Source organism: Halichoerus grypus, chromosome 7 (assembly GCF_964656455.1).
Source record: "Halichoerus grypus chromosome 7, mHalGry1.hap1.1, whole genome shotgun sequence".
Classification (NCBI taxonomy): Eukaryota; Metazoa; Chordata; class Mammalia; order Carnivora; family Phocidae; genus Halichoerus; species Halichoerus grypus.
This window is the reverse complement of record NC_135718.1, coordinates 34,999,996-35,019,044: the sequence shown is the minus strand read 5'-3', so window position 1 is coordinate 35,019,044 and position 19,049 is coordinate 34,999,996. Positions and strand designations below refer to the sequence as shown.

The following is a 19,049-nucleotide window of genomic DNA, read 5'->3' as shown; positions in this document are numbered from 1 at the left end:
CCCTCAGACCCAGATCTGTCTTAATTTCAAAGCCCATGCTCTTTCTGCTATACCACAGCCAAAATCGAAATTTCTGTTAATTAAATAATTAAACAAATAGATTATTGTTTTATAGGATTTCACCCAGTATTTCATAATCTCAAATTTAGTTTCCTAATGTACCACTTAGTTCATTAAGCTTAGTGTCTTTCCTTTCACACGTTAACAAAATTTTAACACAATTATCTGTCATGTCTTTTTCAGAATCCTCAATTCAGTAATACATCTACGTATGTCATCTATGCTCACTTGCTGCGACAGATAGCTGCCTTAGTGGAAGCTGATCATCATTTCCTGGTTCACTGGCTTAAAAAGTAAATCACTCTGTCATATTAATAAGAACTCTTATAATCGTACAGTTTCAAGTTTGATATTAGTGATTTTATAATAAAATATATTTAAATGTTTTCAGGTCTTTAGAAATGATCTCCTAATTAACAGTACTTCAAAGCCAATTATAAACATATACCTTAGTACCACAGAGAGGGTAATTAAAAATCTGTTTTTAAAGCAAGTAACCATTTTGCTGGTGCAAACTGTTGTTGAGGTTTCTATCCACTGCTTTCGCTTACTACACAGCACCTGCCTGTCAGTGGTTTTCGTATAGCTCAAGATGGTGACCAGATTTTCTCAGATACTATTTCAATTTGTGTCTTTTTATTTCCTATCTTGTCTCACCATTTCTCACATAGTCTCACCATTACTTACATAGTGCCTTTTCCTTACCTAATAACGTCAATCAGTCTCACCATTACTTACATAGTGCCTTTTCCTTACCTAATAACGTCATCATAAAATATAGGTTAGCCATCAATTTGAATTTATAAAAAATACAGTCTGTTTTTTCATAGAGCTGTACTCACATAAACAATGACTTTTCTCCATGATTGATAAAATGTTAGAGGCAAAATATTTTCAGAATTAATTTTAAATAAAATCGGCTCTCATTATTCATGGTATTTATGTTCTGTAAAGTCACTGCTAACACTGAATTAACAAATACTGAATCATTGATCCTACAGGACATAACAGGGTTAGGTTCCTATGAGCTGCTGGTCTAGCATCCCCATCAACCGATAAGTACATGATCTTATTTTTACTGCATTGTATGTAAAGACATCTTGTTTAATAGAAGTTATTGATTCATTAGCATTGAACTTGCAACCAACAGCACTATGACTAATGTCTGAAGAAATTTTATCTAACACAAGTTTATTCTCCATAAGGTACCTCACATTCCTCTTGTGCTTTAGGAACACTAGACAGAACTTTGGCACTACATTTTGGGAACCATTTTAAAACCCCAGAATTACTAATTAAAAAGCACAAAAATGTGGAAAATATGACACTAAACTGTAAAGAATACTCATTTACAGTATGGGAGCTAAAACAAGAAGGCAGAGTGTTTCTTTGTTCGACCTCAGCTGGGAAAATGCACATCTGGCAACTCACATTTTTTGCCCTTCTGCACATCTGCAAATGACCGTGACTGAAAGATCCACTAATATTGATTTTGGGGTTACCATTAAATTTTAGGAAGTAGGCAAATTTGCAAATACTGAGTCTAAGTAACAAGGATTGACTGAATATTGAAAGCCTTAAAAATGAAATGCCTAATGCTAACGTTGTAGTAATTTTGGTGTTTATTTCTTATTTAAGAAACAATACTCCAGGTAAGATTTGCATCTTTTCAAATATTTGGCAACTTAAGAAATAGAATTTTGGGGGATATTCTCAAATTTTATGTGTACAGGATACACTTTGATAGCTAACATATTGCCAAAATAGAAAATGTGATTTGATTGGAACTATTTCAAAATCTTTACCAGATTATCCCAGAAGAGGTTCAAACAATTGGTAGAGAGATTGCTGCAGTTTATTTCTTTGCGCCTGTTTCCTGCAAAGCCTGAAGAATTTCCACCTATAACAAAGTGTTCCTGGTGGATCCCATCAGCATCCAAAGTGTTGGCTTTACTTAGTAGGTTTTATTACTCTGTCTTCTCTTTTGTTAAATATTAGGGACATTTCTGTAAGGATCGCAAAGTACTGTAGAGGCATTCTTAAATTTTAAAACCTTCCTTTGAAGTGAAGAGTTGTGATTTATTTCCTGTTTTGATAATGGATTTCACATTTAATGTATAGCATGAAAAAGCTTTATGCATTTTATTGGGCAGTATTCTGTATTCTGGCCATCTGCTGCATGTGACCTGCTAAGTAGAGACCCCTAAGAAAACAGGCACTTGCGTTGATTCCCAAGAACTCCTAGGAGAGAACACACTGATGGGAAAGTAGTGTAAAGAGGGGCTCACCTCTGTACTCCCTTTACTATACTGTTCTAATCCCCACCACAAGTTGTTTTATAAAAGCAAGAAATGATTGGCTGCATCTGAACCACGATTTTTTTTAAAAATTTTATTTATTTATTTGAGAGAGAGAGAGAGAGAGAGAGTGAGCACGAGTAGGGGAAGGGGCAGAGAGAGAAGCAGACTCCCCCACTGAGCAGAGAGCCTGGGTTGCAAGCTCAATCCGAAGACCCTGAGATCATGACCTGAGCCGAAGGCAGACACTTAACCCACTGAGCCACCCAGGTGTCCCCTGAACCACAATTTTAAAACTACTTTTTTAATTAGGAGCTACGGTTGGCTTAAAATAGGAATTTCTAGATAAAGTCTATCTGGTGAGCATGAAAATGTTCTTATTAGAATGAATCATGCACATGTTAGAAAAGATCATTGTTAGAATTTATCTTTACAGATACTGCAAACAGTTTGGTTCATCCTCCCCTTATTCCTTATACTGATTTCTATAATTCAACATTGGATCACATTGATCTCATGGAAGAATACCACACCTGGCAGAGCTTTGGAAACTCTCACAGGTACAATCAGAAGCTCATTTTGATTACTTACCTAAATGAAATACTATTCAAAATAATGACTGGATGTTAAATTTGTATAAATTCAAGTATGCACATATCTTTATATATAAACTTGTAGTTTATTTATTTATTTTTTTTTTTAAACTTGTAGTTTAGATATCCAGCCCTGAAACATCATTATATTTCTTGAAGCATTTTCTTTTTCTTACATTTTGAATTTATGTACATGTTAATTTGGTTTTGGTTTGATTAACAACATCTTTTTAAGAAGGGCAAAGTTGTATCTTAGTATGCAAGTTTCTTATATCTTCTTTTTTATGCTGTCATCCAGTACAGGGGTCACAAACTTTCTCTGTAAAGTACTAGATGGTAAATATTGTTGACTCTGGACTACACAAACTCTGGTATACGTCTGTAACACAAAAACAGCGTCAGACAATGTGTAAATAGACAGGTGTGTCTGTGTCCCAGAGAACTGTCTGTACACAGGTGCTAGAGCGTGTTTGTCCCCTGGGCCATAGTTCGCCAGTCCTCTTGTAACACAGTCGTCACGCACGTGCGCACATGCACACGTACAGCTCGCTCCTTTTCTCCTTCATTCTGTAGAAGAGGTGGTTGTCCCTTATCCACAATATAAAAAGAATGGGAGTTAAGCGAAAGGGCTTCACCACAAATTATTTATTACAATAGTGTAATAGGTTTGCAAAACCCTTGACCAAACTCTTTAATATGCTGCACCTATATCCACACTCACAGTTTGGATGAAACCAGCATGACTATGCCAAGCATCATTTTTTCCCAGAGCATGTGGTATCTTGGAGAGTGTGTCTGTTCTAAAGGATACTTGAGAGATATGGTAGGGATATAAGTAACCTCAAAACCCCAGATTAGTTTATAAGTTGGTTCAATCTGCCAGGGACCCTTTCTGTCAGAATTGGCCCAAAACCATAGACTGGCCTTCTGGACATATCTCAGTCCACATCTGAACACTCAGAACTAAACAAGAATTGTTTCTGGGGACTTGGTTCTGTCGGATGGGTATTTTCTTGACAAAGTGTATTTATTTTACAAAGACACTTTTTTCTCCAACTTTAATATAATTACAGTGTTGTAGACAAAACCACAAAACAACTCCAAGAGTTACTGTGCACATTTCAGTGGCATCTTTTGATACAGAGCCCTTCTGACCACTGTGCCACGGCACCAGTGTTCCGAGAAGGCGCTACAGGGGGCTCGGTCCCGTGATCCTTTCAGTGTGGGGGAAGCCAGCCTGGACTTAGAGGGGGACCTGGAGCCCGAGGGCAAGTCAGCTCTGGCAATGAGCAGCCACATCTGTTTATTTCAGTGTGTCACACACGGTATCACTTTTCTCTGTGCAGGACTAGGGAAGGGTTGAGCCACACTGTTTTAAAATACATAATAAGACCAAGATATACCCTACTAAGCTCACTGCACTTCTTTCATTTCCAAATTTTTAGTTAGCACTTAGTGATTCAAAACTATTACACATTAGTACCGAACAACTTTTATTAACAATTGCGTTCTGGAGAAAGCTGTTTTATTTGTGGGTCTCACTAGGGCGGTAGTCTCCGGTTTCCTCCTCATGCCTTCTTCACACCCAGTGCTTGACTATAGTTGGATGGATTCCAGCTGTAACTGATGGAGTCATTGCAGCCACTTCCGCTGGAGTCGGGCTCCTGAAGTGTCACTGTCACCTACTAGTTCTCTCTAAATGCATTTTTCTCTGGGTAGTTTGTGGCTTTTTTATGTAACACGGGATCAGCTCTGAAGGGAGGAAGTTAGTTATTTTCTTGACCTTTGATCATAATGTCGTGTCTTTACAAATACATACCATTTCATACTATTACACCATTAAACGCAATACCAGCAGCAGCATACTTTTATTTTATTGATCTTAAATTTATTACTTTGCTTTTTACTACTGTAGTTATTGCTAGATTTCCTCATTTCTGAAGCTTGCACACGAGAAATATCCATGTAATAATGGATTTTTATAATTTCTGCACATGAACTTTCTGTCCTCATCCTCCTTCGTGAGTACTTCTGCCTCCGGGTTCTGGCGTTGGCCATATTTTCACAGGTAATGATCTACAGGTGACTGTGCATAAACTGAAATGAGTTGTGTAAACCATATACGTGGTTAGTACATTTCAGAATGTCAGATGTAGCTTCCTCTAGAGAATGAGCACACAGCGCGTCTAGTAATGATATGGACTTCACAAGGCTGTGGGGATTAAAAGAAGTGATGCACATAAAGTCATTTTGTAAATGGTAAAACACAATACAAAAGTAATGTTTTATATTGTTAGGAGGGGTACCTTAGATATTCCCTTAGTATAATTTTGCTAAAAATACACCATTTTGCTTTTTCTGTTTTCACTTGTTGAGCAGGTTTTCCTTCTGTCAGTACCCATTCGTTATTTCTATAGCTGCAAAAAAAATCATTATTCAAAGAGACTCAGAACAACAGATGATAAGCATCGCAAGGGTAAGCCAGCTACAAAAACATATTTATGCTGACTATAATCAATATAGTAAATAATTTAATAAATAAATCAAATGTCTTGTGAATTGTTCTAGCATAATCAGGAAATGTTAAAAGTAAAATTCATTTTATAACTCCCTCCAAAAGTGCTTAAACCTGTTAACGATACAGGAAAGAGATACCCCTCATCATATTATAAATAGAGCAGGAAGATGCAATACCTCTCACAGACCAAAGTACTGGGAACTTGTTGGACATCATGCCGTGGATACCATATTCCAGCTCCACGGTAGCCAGCGGAGCACTGGCGGAGGCTACAGCGAGCACACCACTCAAACCGCTGCCGCGTGTTCTAGGCTTTATGAAAATCAAACAGGAACAACCCAAAAATTAGGAGATGTACAACCTTGGGAAACTGAGAAATATGTCCAGGAGAGGTGAAAGATGTTTTATGGATTCTTAGGAAACCAAAAGGCATGGAGACCCATAGAAACTGGGGTAGCAGCCAGACTGGCTGTAGGCAGACCACCCAGCAGGATGAAGTTTATCTCTGGGCCTGTCCTTACGTGTCTCAGCACAGCACAGGAAAACTTACGTATGCTATCTAAGAGAGATGGACTGAGTGAGCAGTTTTTCTTTTATTAGAGCTCTAGACTATACATTTCAATGCCCATATATTTTGAGTATCTGCTTTCGGGACACTCACTACTTTAAAAATTAGAGGGAAGGTTGGCAGTAGTCTTAAAGAGATCCTCAAAATAAAAAGAAATGATTTCCATGTCTTGTCCAAGAATATAAAAACATTCCTAAAGTATAAATTATAATACTTTAAAATGCTTTAAAAAATAAGAAATGTTTATTCTTCAGTAATTCAGTTCCCAGAAGGTGAGTATTTTTTTCTATCACAGAGCAGGACAAAAGAGTTGAGTGACTGGTGACATCCCAGAGTCAGCTCACACTGACTATGAGAATATTAGAAGAAACGTTATTGCCTGTGTGTACCAAGGGAGTTCCAAAGCCACTCTACCCCCCTGAAAAGTAAATTTAAACAGGTATATTTGGCATCAGAATTATTACTTAATCTCGGGTAGATATTGGCTCAAAGATTAGTCTATACAGCTAGTCATTTGGCAGTTTCTGTTAGCTGCATTTATGCAATTTCATGTGCCTTTTTAGTACTTTTTTACTTTGGGCTATGACTTTTTTATATTTGTAAAAAAAAAATCTGAAGAGCTAGAAGTTTATCTCCGTTCCTCTGAGCAGTTTTCTGCCATGTCACTTACACCTAAAACATCAAATATCTCCTTTTATGGAATTTTCTTCTAATTAAAAGGAGAGTGGCAGCTGTAGACTCTGTCACAGGCTGTCTTCCACCGAGCATGGACACAAGTGAGGAGAGATTGAAGAGTTAAGTGGCATTATCTGTTCTTATGGGTGTTTCCCAACATTTTAACTTGTAAACAGCCACACCACTTAGAATTAATGGCTGGTGATTCCATTGACACAAGGACAGACAGCCTTACAGGTAGTTAATGTAAACAAGACCTTATATGGTATCTGAAGTTGCAAAAGAGATTCCCAACTAAAAATAACTTCCTCATCAGACTGGATCTAAATTCTACCTTCTAGGGATTACTTCTTTCCTTCGAAGCATTTTCTATTAAATATTCCTGATGGGAAGAGTAACCACTAAGCCTTGTCTACCGTTAGCATCTTAGTATAAATATGTTTGCTGGATATTTCCAGTGTGGTGGCTTTCCAGGAGCTAGACTATGAACATAACGTAGGAAAGGGTAGGATAATAGGCCCATAACGTAGGATACCATCCCAGGAATATAGATCTGTCTGAGCATCAATGGGAGAACCCAGAGAAGAAGAAAAAAAGCAAAACTATTAAAACCCTTTAAATTAGAGAAATGAAGTGCTCTGAATTAGACTGTTTTATTATAGTAATCTACAAAATCATGGACATAGCCTTATACAGATTTGTAGTATTAAAATTTTATCTACTAAAGCACTTCACTGCATTATTTAAAATGTCTGAAGTGTCATCTCTAGTCTACAATAATTTTTCTTTCCTACCAAAGAAGATGAAGTAGTCTGATAAGAATTATTTAATTAAATTAAATTCTATAAATTGTACAAGCATGTAGACTTCCTATGATACTTAACTATTTCTAATAGGTATTTTTAATGTGTTTTTTACATACTCATTACTTATATTTTGAAAAACCATAGATTTTTTTAAATTACCCCTATTTCCATTACCCAGACATTTCCATTACCCAAACATAACATACACAAACTGTTAATATTTTAGTAAATTTTCTTTTGATATTTCTTCTCTATATTATCTTTAAAAGGCAATAGAGTTGAAACAATTTTGTATACACACTTTTGTTCCCTGCTTTTTTCACTTGTACCTTTCTTAAATATTTTCCATGTTATTTACATAATTATAACCATCCATTTTAATAGTTGTATTATATTACATTAGATAGATACATATATTATATATTTCTAAAGTTTTACTTTTATAGGTAGTGCTGTGATGAGCATCTCACTGCATATTTTTTGTGTTTAGAATTCCCAGAAGTGGAATTATTGGGACAAAGGGTATTAACATTGTTAATGTTTCTGATAAATACTGATAAACTACTTTCTAAAAGTAGATTAACTGTGCTTTTCCAGTAAATTCAGTATCTAAAAAGCTTAAGCCAGGTTTATCATCAATAGTATATACCTCATTTCAAATGTTCCCATTTTATGTTTATACTTATTAAACAAATAGCCTTGCTATTTGAGAGATAAGACATATGGAAACTGTAATGCAACATTCTTTACTATAGAAGGTGAATTATTTTTGGTCCTATATTTTGAACCCCCCTTTGGTTACCATTGCTTCAAAATGAAAAGATATATACAATTAATATATAATAATAATTTGTATAATTGAGTTTATGAAAATATTTATATGAGAGATGGCATAGAGAAGGATATAAGTGATTTTTACTACAGTGCTAAAATGTTTTAAATGAAATTATAGTTTAAGTAAAAGTAAAAATGTTTGCTTTCTTTTTTAAATAGCAAAGTCTGGTGGATAAAGTATCTCGAAGACAGAGACCTGATATGAACATGTTATTTCTAAATATGAAAGTAAGACGGACACATCTGGTTAGTGATTCGCTTGATGAGGTATAGATCATTTATTCCAAAATGGTACTAATTGATTAAAGCTTTAAATAAATTCTACAATATGGTGTATTACTAAAGTCTTAGTAATCTGTTTTTCATTTTTGTATGCCAGTAAGTGTGCTTCCTCATACTCTGGTACCATCGTTAAAATCAGTTGTGTATTCACAAATAAGCCTTATGTTCATTATTTATATGTTTATTAATGGTTTGTTGTTAACTCCCCAGAAAAGGATTTTATGTAGAACACTTAAGTGAGCAATTTGTGTTTCTGAATATGTAACTTAGATTCTGGACCCACCTTTGTTACTTGTTGGGTATGTAACAAGTCATTTTAACTTCTCCAGGCCTGAGATTACTCATCTTTAAAATTAGAGGTCTGACCTCCAGGGGATATTGAGTGTACTCAGGCCCAAACCTACTTTGTTTGTACGGAGCTTCATGTATGTACAGTGCTTCAGCCAGATCTTCATGTGGCTATTATAAGATAATGGCTAATTTCATTATGTGATTTTTAAAATCAGGAAGGAAAGTTAAAGAAAAGGAAATGAAATATTTTATGATATAACCTGCTAAATTAAAATCTTGGAGGCAATATGATACCAGGAGACAGGAACTTTGGGCAAGGTACTTGACCCTCTAATTCTTTCTCTTGATCTCTACAACAAACATAATAATGTTTAATTCACACAGTAACTGACAAATTATTGGATGAATGGATGGAGTGAGTTTTGTGACATTGTAAATAAAGATAAAGATTGCCTAATGCATTTCCCAGAATTAAAAAAGTTAATTTCCTTTTTACTGCCTTTTGTTCTTCTCTACCATATAATTTTTTCAAATAGTTAACCCGGAAAAGAGCAGACTTAAAAAAGAAGCTGAAAGTTACATTTGTAGGGGAAGCTGGTTTGGACATGGGTGGCTTGACGAAAGAATGGTTCCTTCTTCTAATTCGCCAAATTTTTCATCCAGATTATGGTGAGTATTCAGTTTTTATGAACCGTGTTTCTTCATAATTGTTAGATTAAGTAGGCACTCTTATTTTTAACCTACCCTATGACTTTATAGATTTTTTTGTCAACCATAAATGTTGAGTAATTTAAGGATTGTTATTTACATTTTTAAAAGTGAGCAAACTGATAATTGAAATGTTCATTATCTTACTGGGAATCCTACACAATAAAGACTGAAAGTATATATTTGCAAGGCAGCATCCTCATCTTTCCTGAATAAACTAAATGCATAAAAATTTGTCATTGAAATAAAGAACATTCAGAATTTAAAAACAAGACTGTAGTTTGCTCTACACTAATACTTGAAGCCTCTTTCACTAGATTTTGAACCATTTTGATAAATAAGAATTCATTAATTAATTTTTAAGACAAAAGTAAGCTTTGAAATTTAAATTTTATCTTATTTAGAGAAAACACCTAGATAATCCTTAGTGTCTATAAAAGATTTTTCTTCAAAGAGAGTTTTAAGTGTTTTTCTTACTCTTTATTTTGTATATATGTATATATAACCTCTTTCTGGCAATGGAAAATAGAGATGACATGGATGAATTAAAATCTCCAGATAATCCTCAAAATTAATTTTGATCATAACTTATAAAACTATCGTTTTTATAAAAGAAAATCAACTGATTTAGTTTTCTCTTTTTAACCCATTTATACCCTTGGTTCAGGATGCCAATAAACAGTAAAATGCTCTTACACATTGTGCATATATTTTATATATTTTAACATGAAAGATGGTCTGTAATGGAACTATTGCTGAAATGTCTTGCTTCTAATAGATGAGATATTATGTACATTTTTAGTACTTTGATTTTTTTTTAATCAGTCATGCTAATGAAATTATGTTTCTTTTTTTCAGGCATGTTTACATATCACAAGGATTCACACTGCCATTGGTTTAGCAGTTTTAAATGTGATAACTATTCTGAATTCCGATTGGTTGGAATTGTATCCTTTAAACGTTCCACTAGGAGGTGCTAGTACACTAGAGATTTTAAATTTTATCTGAATTTTGGAAAGCTGTTCACATTAAGCCTTTTATTCAGATTTAACATTCTTGTCAAAATTACTAATAGATTTTCAATTATTTGCAGTATCACAGCTGTATGTCACCAGACTTAATTAATTAAAAGGAATTATGGATTTTTTATATTTTTCTCTGAAAATATCTCAAAATAAAAATAGTTATTTCCTATTTCATATATTATCTGATTTATCAGAAAATTAGGACATTTTTAAAATTAAAGTATACTTTCCATTCGTAATGAACTATTTTTCTGTTCTTTTACTTTGTGCTTATTTCGCTTAGCTTAATAAATTGAAATTGTGTAAATTAAATCTAGGTCTTTAATATGCCCTTAACTCTGGAAACGTCCACACAAATTAAAAACTGAATGGAATGGGAATATTTAAAGTATATGGCATTATTGTATAGTGTTTTTAAAATTATATAAATCCCTGTGCCATCCTCTGATCCCTGTCAGGTGTAGTGGAGAGGACATTCCTGCATTGGGTAGGGGATTGGAAAAGATACCTGCCACATTAACTTTTTTAATTTTAAGAAATATAATTGTCTGTGGAAGAAAGGAGGGAAGAGTAAATAAATGAGCAAGCACTGGAGATACCTATGTTAAAAGAGGGGAAAATATCCAGCTTTAAAATGTTTACCATCTAGCTAGGCAGATGACCACCACCAGTTCAAGGTCATCTGACTCATGACTCTTTGACATTAAGTGCTAAGGAGTTCTGAGAAGGAAAAGAGTCAGTGTATTCTTCCCAGACAAGGTAGAGGTTTAAAAATGGAACAGTTCTATCTGATTAGCACAGGGCTGGAGAGAGTAGGACACAGACTTAGGAGAATGGCTAGAAACCAGGCTGCATTGTCCTGGGCTTGTTACAGAGAAGTGTGCAGGCCCCTTGATTGAAGCAGAGGGCACCCTGAGTTACAGAGGACACCTTGAGCAAAGGAATCAGGAGTGATCTTAGGGCTTGGAGTGTTCAGTTGCATTTGTTGAAATAAATCCTGAGGAATGTATATTAAGATTGGGAAAGTGGATGGAAGAAAAGTTAGCAGGGAGAAAACTGCACATTAAGATGGTAAACTACTTTGAAATTTTATATATGTCGTCATGTCCAAAGGTCCAGAGCACAAAGTTCCACAATCTGGAGTGCTCATCACTTCTTAGACGTCTATATTTATAGTGTTATCTACAGTAATCATTTGTTGAATGTTTCAGTTTCATTGAAGGCCTGAGTCACCAATACTTCTCACTACACTACAAGCTATTTGAATTCCCTGATATATATGTTTGTCATACTTTACATTCTTATCACAGCTTAGATTTGGATGATATTTTGACTTTCTAATATTTATAATGCAGTATTAGATCTTATTTAGCTTAAATCACATTTTTAGAATGGTGCTATCCATAAAATCATAAGTTTACTAATTGGCTTCTTTTGCAGTAGGCACTAGTTTCTATTGAATCATTACCCAAAAGAGTGAGCACATTAAGAATATTTACATATGCTGCATATTTCCAGTTAATTAATTAAATCTAAACTTAAATGATTATAGCCACTACTATCTCATTATTATGTGTATTTATCTCACATGCACACTCACAAAAATACTATAAAAAGTGAGATTGATGCCCAAAAAGCATGATAATGTATAGGAAATATAGAGGAAAAATGTGACATGATAATGGATTATGATCATGTAAGTAGGTGATAGATCTAACAAAGGTGAGAAGTAAAAATTGAGAACACACATTCTATATTGAGAAAATATAGTTGGTTCTGTACATATTTTCACTTTAAGTTTCAGGACCAGAGATTTGTTGTTCTAGTAGTCCTGCCAGCATTGCATTCCTAATACTTCAGTTTTAAATATAGTAAGGCTTCGGAGTTTACAAGAAATGTTATATAGTGAAACCTGTAATAATTATTATAAAATGTTTTGAAGATTGCATGAAGAGCCATAATATAACAATTTTTTTAAACTAGAAATGCTTTCACCAAAAGGGCATTGAAACAGGGTTTTTAAAATCTACCCTGTTTGCACCACCTGATGCCTCAGTGGTCCAGCGGAATTCCCCCATCCTCGTCTCGTCCTTGCTTCAACCAGCACGGGCTGACTTAGTGTGAAATGAAACACTGTAGTCTGCATATGAAACTGCCCTGTGGCAAATCTTACGGGGCTACTTCCTCATCTGCTAAGAACCTGCCTTTAGGGTTATAATTTTTTTTTTTAAGTTTTAATGAAAAATGCTTAGAACTTGTCCCTGTGGTAGATGATCATAAATGGTAACCATCCTAGTATTATGATCACTATCATTGTTGCTATTATCATGAGTATGGAAGTATATTAGATCTCATTTTCAGTATCTCTCTCTAGAATACACTGCTCGGTCTCTGTTGATACGGTTACCTATAAAATAATATATCTATTCCTTAAATTACTATTAACTTTCATTCTGCCTTGGCAAATTGAAATACTCGTTGTCTTCCAATTTTTAAAAATTATTTTCAGTAATTTATCCAGCCCATATGTTTAGATTTCCTTTTGAGCCTATAAAATTAATGACTTCTTTAATAACTTGGTATAATACTCTTTATTTGACAGCTGAAATATGACATTTAAAACCCCTCTTTCAGCAAATGGATAAGTTACATTCTGCCATATAAGTAATAAATAAAATGTAATTGGGCAGGGTTTATATATATATAACATCTGTAGTTTTTAACCTCAACACTTTGTGTACACTCCAAGTAATAAAAGCCTTTCAAATATTTCTGTAGGAGAGTAATTGTCTTGTTAGCCTATTAGTAGCGTGTGTGTACATCTGTGTGTATGTGTGTGTAATTGTCCGTGTCCATATGTTTATTCGGTTCAGCTCTCTTTACATAGTCTGTATTTAGTTTTAAAATAGTTAAAATGATAACCAAAATTAGTAGTGTATTCTGCATTGGGTTCTGAATAAATTGCTCTTTCTAATTATAAAATCACCAACATCATTTAAATTTAGAATAAATTTAGAAAGTGTTTTCTTGTATGTCAAATAATTTATGAAATGTCTGAAATTGCTGTCTGTTGTGATCTTAGATAAATTTTCCTGGGGAAATCATCAAATACTATCAACCGACCCCCCCCCCCCTTTTCACATGACTTTTGGTAATCAAGGAATTATATTATGTAAAATAAAGGGAAAATAAAGAAAAAGAAGTATGTGGGATTAATTAAAATCAGTGTTAGGTCTGAAAGAAGTATGCAAGAAATAGACTGATGCATAATTCAAAACTCATTTGTTGTCATGGATTTTATGTTAATGCTTAACATTCAGTATGCATAGCTTATGGGACTAGCTGTTTATAACAGCATTACCTTGGATATTCGTTTCCCCCCCTGCTGTTACAAGAAATTATTGAGCCCTCCCATCATTCCTAGTGATCAGAATATACCAGTAGGCATCTGCAGTGTGACCACTGACGACTTGTGTCAAATTATGCCTGTAAGTATAAAGTTATTAGCATCTTATTCCTTAATGCTAAGTCATCTCTCTTCCACCTGAAGTCTTTCTCCTAATGCTATTCTTATTTTCAAATATAGTTTCCCTCCACCTATGTTACCCATCTCCTTCTTCATCTAGCTTTCTCCTTCCTCCTAGAGAGAGATCACCCACTTTGCTGCACTCCTGAGCTCTTACAGCATAGCAGAACAGGCTTTGAAATGAGGGAGATAGAGATTAGAATCCAGGCTGTGCCACTTACTAGCTCAGTGAACTTGGCTAAGTTGTTTAACCTTTATGAGCTCTAGTTTCCTTATGTGATCAGTGGGATAACAAAACTTATATACGGAGCAATTATATGAGATAATAAAGCCCTTAGTACTTGATTACTTCTGTGGATTCTTATTAAGATGATACTGTGCTATATCAGTAACAGTGTCTGCAAAAACATCTCTAAAATAAATACAACAAATGAATTTCATGGTACTGCCTCTTATAACATTCCTCTGTTCAGAAATTAGATTTCTCATCATCAAATTTAATCAAAGATTAAAATTTAGTAGATGAGGAGATACTATACATATCCTTCTGATAATCCCCTATAATAATATTATTTTTTACAGCTGAGTTTTGATAACTGTTGGTCAGCAGAAAATTCTTGGTAATATCTTTAGCAAATAGCCTAGATGTGGAGAATCTCTGTTGCTAAGTATTCCTATCTAAATATCCCTGTGTTTTAATGATCCAGGGAGTTTGGTGTAGGAGGTGCCTTCCTGTGGAAGTTGAGAAATCTCTCCAGAACATGTTTGGTTAGACAACTACTCTTCATACTCCCCAGGGGTTTGACATCAGACACATTTTTGGAAGTTGGGTTTAGGATATTTTCAATTAAGGGCATAAATCCACATTTTTGTAAGACCTAATAGTGGGGCGCCTCGGTGGCTCAGTCGGTTGGGCATCCAACCCTTGATTTTGGCTCAGGTCATGATCTCAGGGTCATGAGATCGAGCTCTGAGTGGGGCTCTGTGCTGGGTGTGGAACCGGCTTAAGATTCTCTCTCTCCCTCTGCCTCCACGCCGCCCCCCCCCCCCACTGGAGCATGCACACTCTCTCAAAAAGAAACAAAAAACAAAACAAAACAAAAATGACTTAATAGTTAGAAAAATAGTATGAGGGCGCCTGGGTGGCTCAGTTGGTTAAGCGACTGCCTTCGGCTCAGGTCATGATCCTGGAATCCCTGGATCGAGTCCCGCATCAGGCTCCTTGCCGAGCAGGGAGCCTGCTTCTCCCTCTGACCCTCCCCCCTCTCACGTGCTCTCTCTCTCTCATTCTCTCTGTCTCAAATAAATAAATAAAATCTTTAAAAAAAAAAAAAAAGAAAAATAGTATGATGTGAGAGTGCACAAGTTAATAGAGCGGACTCTGATTAAGAAACTGAAAGTTTGGGGTGCCTGGTGGCTCAGTCGGTTAAGCATCTGCCTTCGGCTCAGGTCATGATCCCAGCATCCTGGGATGGCCCCGCAGTTGGGCTCCCTGCTCAGTGGGGAGCCTGCTTCTCCCTCTCCCACTGTCCCCTGGCTCGTGCTCTCACTCTCTCTCAAATAATAAATAAAATCTTTAAAAAACAACAACGACAACAAAGTTCTCCCTTCTATAGTCTTGTATCTGCAGCACACTAGCTATGACTCTGGATTATTCACTTAATTTTCTTACCTGTAAAATGTTGGGAATAGACTAATCTCTGAGTACCATCTCATTTTAGATTTTTGTAATTTTTTTAATTGCACATATTAAGTTTCTGTCAAATTTTTTACCAATTTTCTAATTTTATTACTAGTTTTTGCCAATAAATTGCCTAATTTTATGATTAAAACTATTCAAATTTGACTCATTTAGAGCCAGCTTTTTTTTAGTTAATAATGGATATTTTATGAATGACTACACTGAAATATTATTTTATATTATGGAGCTGAAGTTTTCACTGTGCTAATTTCATATTCTTATGTTGGCCCTTTAATAATGAATCAAGACTCCTACAGCGTGGTGCTAATAAATGCAGTAATATTCCGCTGTTTCCTTAGACAAACCACCAGGATTGTCCTGCGGCAACAATAAATCTTCCCAACCTTAACTTTGTGAAAATTACTCTTGAGGGTTTTAGTTCAGAACAGAGGAGACTCAAGCATATCCTTGAATCAGCAACTATGATATCTCTTCTGCTTAAGTCACTCCCAAATATGTTGTATTAAATAAGGCCAGGATGGGTATTCAAATGGTGTGTAAAAACAGTATTCAGTATATTCACACACTCTTTATCTAATTATAGGTTTACAAAATCCTAAAAAGTTTATACAGGTAATTAATAGTATTTTAGAAATAGCATATTACAGTTAAGAGTCTAAGATTGACAATATAGGTAAACAAAAAAAAATTCTCAACAAAAATAGGGGTTTGAAAGTACAAAGTCTGGAAATCAAGGGCCTATAATCCCAAATAAAACAGATCTGAATACATAACTTCATAACCTATTGACTTTGTATTTTGTCATTAAAAATTTCATCTCTGGGGGCGCCTGGGTGGCTCAGTCGTTCAGCATCTGCCTTCGGCTCAGGTCATGATCCCAGGGTCCTGGGATCGAGCCCCGCATAGGCTCCCCGCTCCGCGGGAAGCCTGCTTCTCCCTCTCCCACTCCCCCTGCTTGTGTTCCCTCTCTAGCTGTCTCTCTCTCTCTCTGTCAAATAAATAAATAAAATCTTTAAAAAGAAAAAAAAAAATTTCATCTCTGAAAGATGATGGTAAGTCCTTTCCCCTGGGTTCACCTGGTAGTCTCTGGAGTTCTTAAAAATTGCAAACTCCCAATTATAATTTTCAGCATTCATGATTTTTATTAATAATTGAAGCAAATGATGACAGTCATACCATATTTATGCCAGCCTAGATTTGTATAAAAATTTCTGATTTTAACAGAATGGAAAATTCATTATGTATTTAAGATCATTCTATGCTGTTGTTTACCTTTTCCTCTAATAATTAAAAATAAATTAAAACTTTAATTTTGTTCATAAAACCTGAAAAATATCTTTAAATATTGGGTCAGTTTTTCTGTTTGTAAATCTTTGTTCACGGATATCATGAGTTATAGGAAAATACTACTTCTGCTGTTCCCAACTCTGGGGGAAAGAGAAGGGCACTGTAACCGAAATGTAGAAACCATGTGCCATGTATGAACTGTGTTTTGATGCTTAAAAGATGAATCCTAAGACAGCAGATTTTTTAAGAATATACGTTGAAAAATACTACGAATTCATAAATAGTAATGTTGCTGATAGCAGTGAATTATGATGGAGACTGTGCTCTTCACTCACTGCATAAGAACAGATCCGAGTTATGCCTCTGTCATTTGAACTGGATGTTTTCTTCTTACGTGACTTTCCGAGTTTTTCCAAGCCTTTCACGTGGTAGAAATCATTAACAAACATTTTGTGCCCTGGAAAAATATATCCCAAATATTATCTTTAGTTCAAAATCTGAAAGAGTATATCTACTCTATCTCACATGAGTTCACTATGGTAGATCTGCTTAACTATTGTAGGTAGTATTATTTGATTAAAAACACAGGTAACAGATTTCTTTTTACAGGAGTTGGCCCATGGGTTAAGTGAACTCCTATCCTATGAAGGCAATGTTGAAGAAGATTTCTATTCGACATTCCAGGTACCGTTAAGGGCAAATAGCTTTCTGTTAACCAGGTATTTCATATATGAAAAATGCCATTTGTTATTCAATATCTATCATTAGAAAAGAGGAACGAGGATTAATCAACACCCACCATCCCTTATCATAAAGGGTCTTAACCTGATAATGCAGAGACAGTACAGCAGACACGTGAAGATGACCAGTCAAGGAAAGTGCCTAAAGAAACTCCCCAAGGGTGCAGGTACTCTGCTAGGCACCTGGCATATTGACTTAATTCAGCTACCTTCTCAGAGCTTTTCAGCTTCTAAAAAATAAGCCTCTCCTGTAGCTTCAGTACAAGAAGTTAGGAGCAGAAACTAATGGATCAGACCAAAATGGTCTCATTTCCTCTCCCCTAACAGTAATTGGGAGATGGAAGTCAGAGTAATCCACAGAGCTCCAAAGACCTGAGTATTATCTAAACGGCCACATAAGTCGATGAACAGCAGCAGTAAGGTATTCAGCTGTGCTCCACAGAGAGGGTTAAGTTCCTGTAGTTTGTATATGGGGGGGGGGGGGGGGAGGTGTGTTCTTAAATTTTTACAAACCTGTTCATGGAAGCCTATTATTATATTAACCATACCAATAAATATCTTGTGTTGGAATCTCCCAACAGGTTTTTCAAGAAGAATTTGGAATAATTAAATCCTACAATTTAAAGCCAGGTGGTGATAAAATTCCAGTTACCAATCAAAATAGAAAAGGTAGGTAGACACCATTTCTTAATTGAAATGCATGAATATTTATCATTTACTTTTACTGTTTAACGGATGTAAAATTGCTTTCCAGAATATGTGCAGCTTTATATTGACTTTCTTCTCAACAAATCCATCTATAAGCAATTTGCTGCATTTTATTACGGATTTCATAGTGTGTGTGCTTCAAATGCCCTGATGGTGAGTTTAAAACTAAATTATGCTTTCAATTAGATTTTGTAATACTATAATATTGACAGATAAGTCCTTAAATAGATAAGCTTCTAAAATAGAAAATATTTTTTACTTTTTAAAGGTAGAGCTAGAAGTAAAAATAGCTTTCTCATTTCAGCCTTAATTCTGTAATGGGAGAAAAGCCCAGTCAACTCCCTTTTTCTTTCCTTGGGCTCTGTCTTATACTATGTCTTTTGGGGCTTTAAGAATTTTCCTTAAGAGTAGATGAAGAGATCCCATAGG

At 35.1% G+C, this 19,049-nt stretch overlaps 1 protein-coding gene across 4 annotated transcripts in view; it reads left to right on the top strand.

Moving 5' to 3' along the window:
* The window catches only part of HECTD2 (HECT domain E3 ubiquitin protein ligase 2), a 72,388-nt gene that overhangs the window by 45,425 nt on the left and 7,914 nt on the right, over nt 1-19,049 (top strand). Inside the window, exons 8-18 of one of the 4 annotated variants that reach the window (XM_078077374.1) lie at nt 244-353; nt 1,869-2,017; nt 2,794-2,917; nt 5,330-5,426; nt 8,511-8,618; nt 9,461-9,593; nt 10,491-10,579; nt 13,987-14,145; nt 17,782-17,856; nt 18,494-18,581; nt 18,667-18,773. In XM_078077374.1, coding sequence (XP_077933500.1) covers nt 244-353; nt 1,869-2,017; nt 2,794-2,917; nt 5,330-5,426; nt 8,511-8,618; nt 9,461-9,593; nt 10,491-10,579; nt 13,987-14,145; nt 17,782-17,856; nt 18,494-18,581; nt 18,667-18,773 — 1,239 coding nt within the window. Of the gene's footprint in view, nt 1-243; nt 354-1,868; nt 2,018-2,793; nt 2,918-5,329; nt 5,427-6,331; nt 6,476-8,510; nt 8,619-9,460; nt 9,594-10,490; nt 10,580-13,977; nt 14,146-17,781; nt 17,857-18,493; nt 18,582-18,666; nt 18,774-19,049 lie in introns of those variants that run through there. The other 3 variants (XM_078077375.1, XR_013449678.1, XR_013449679.1) reach the window with 3 other exon arrangements.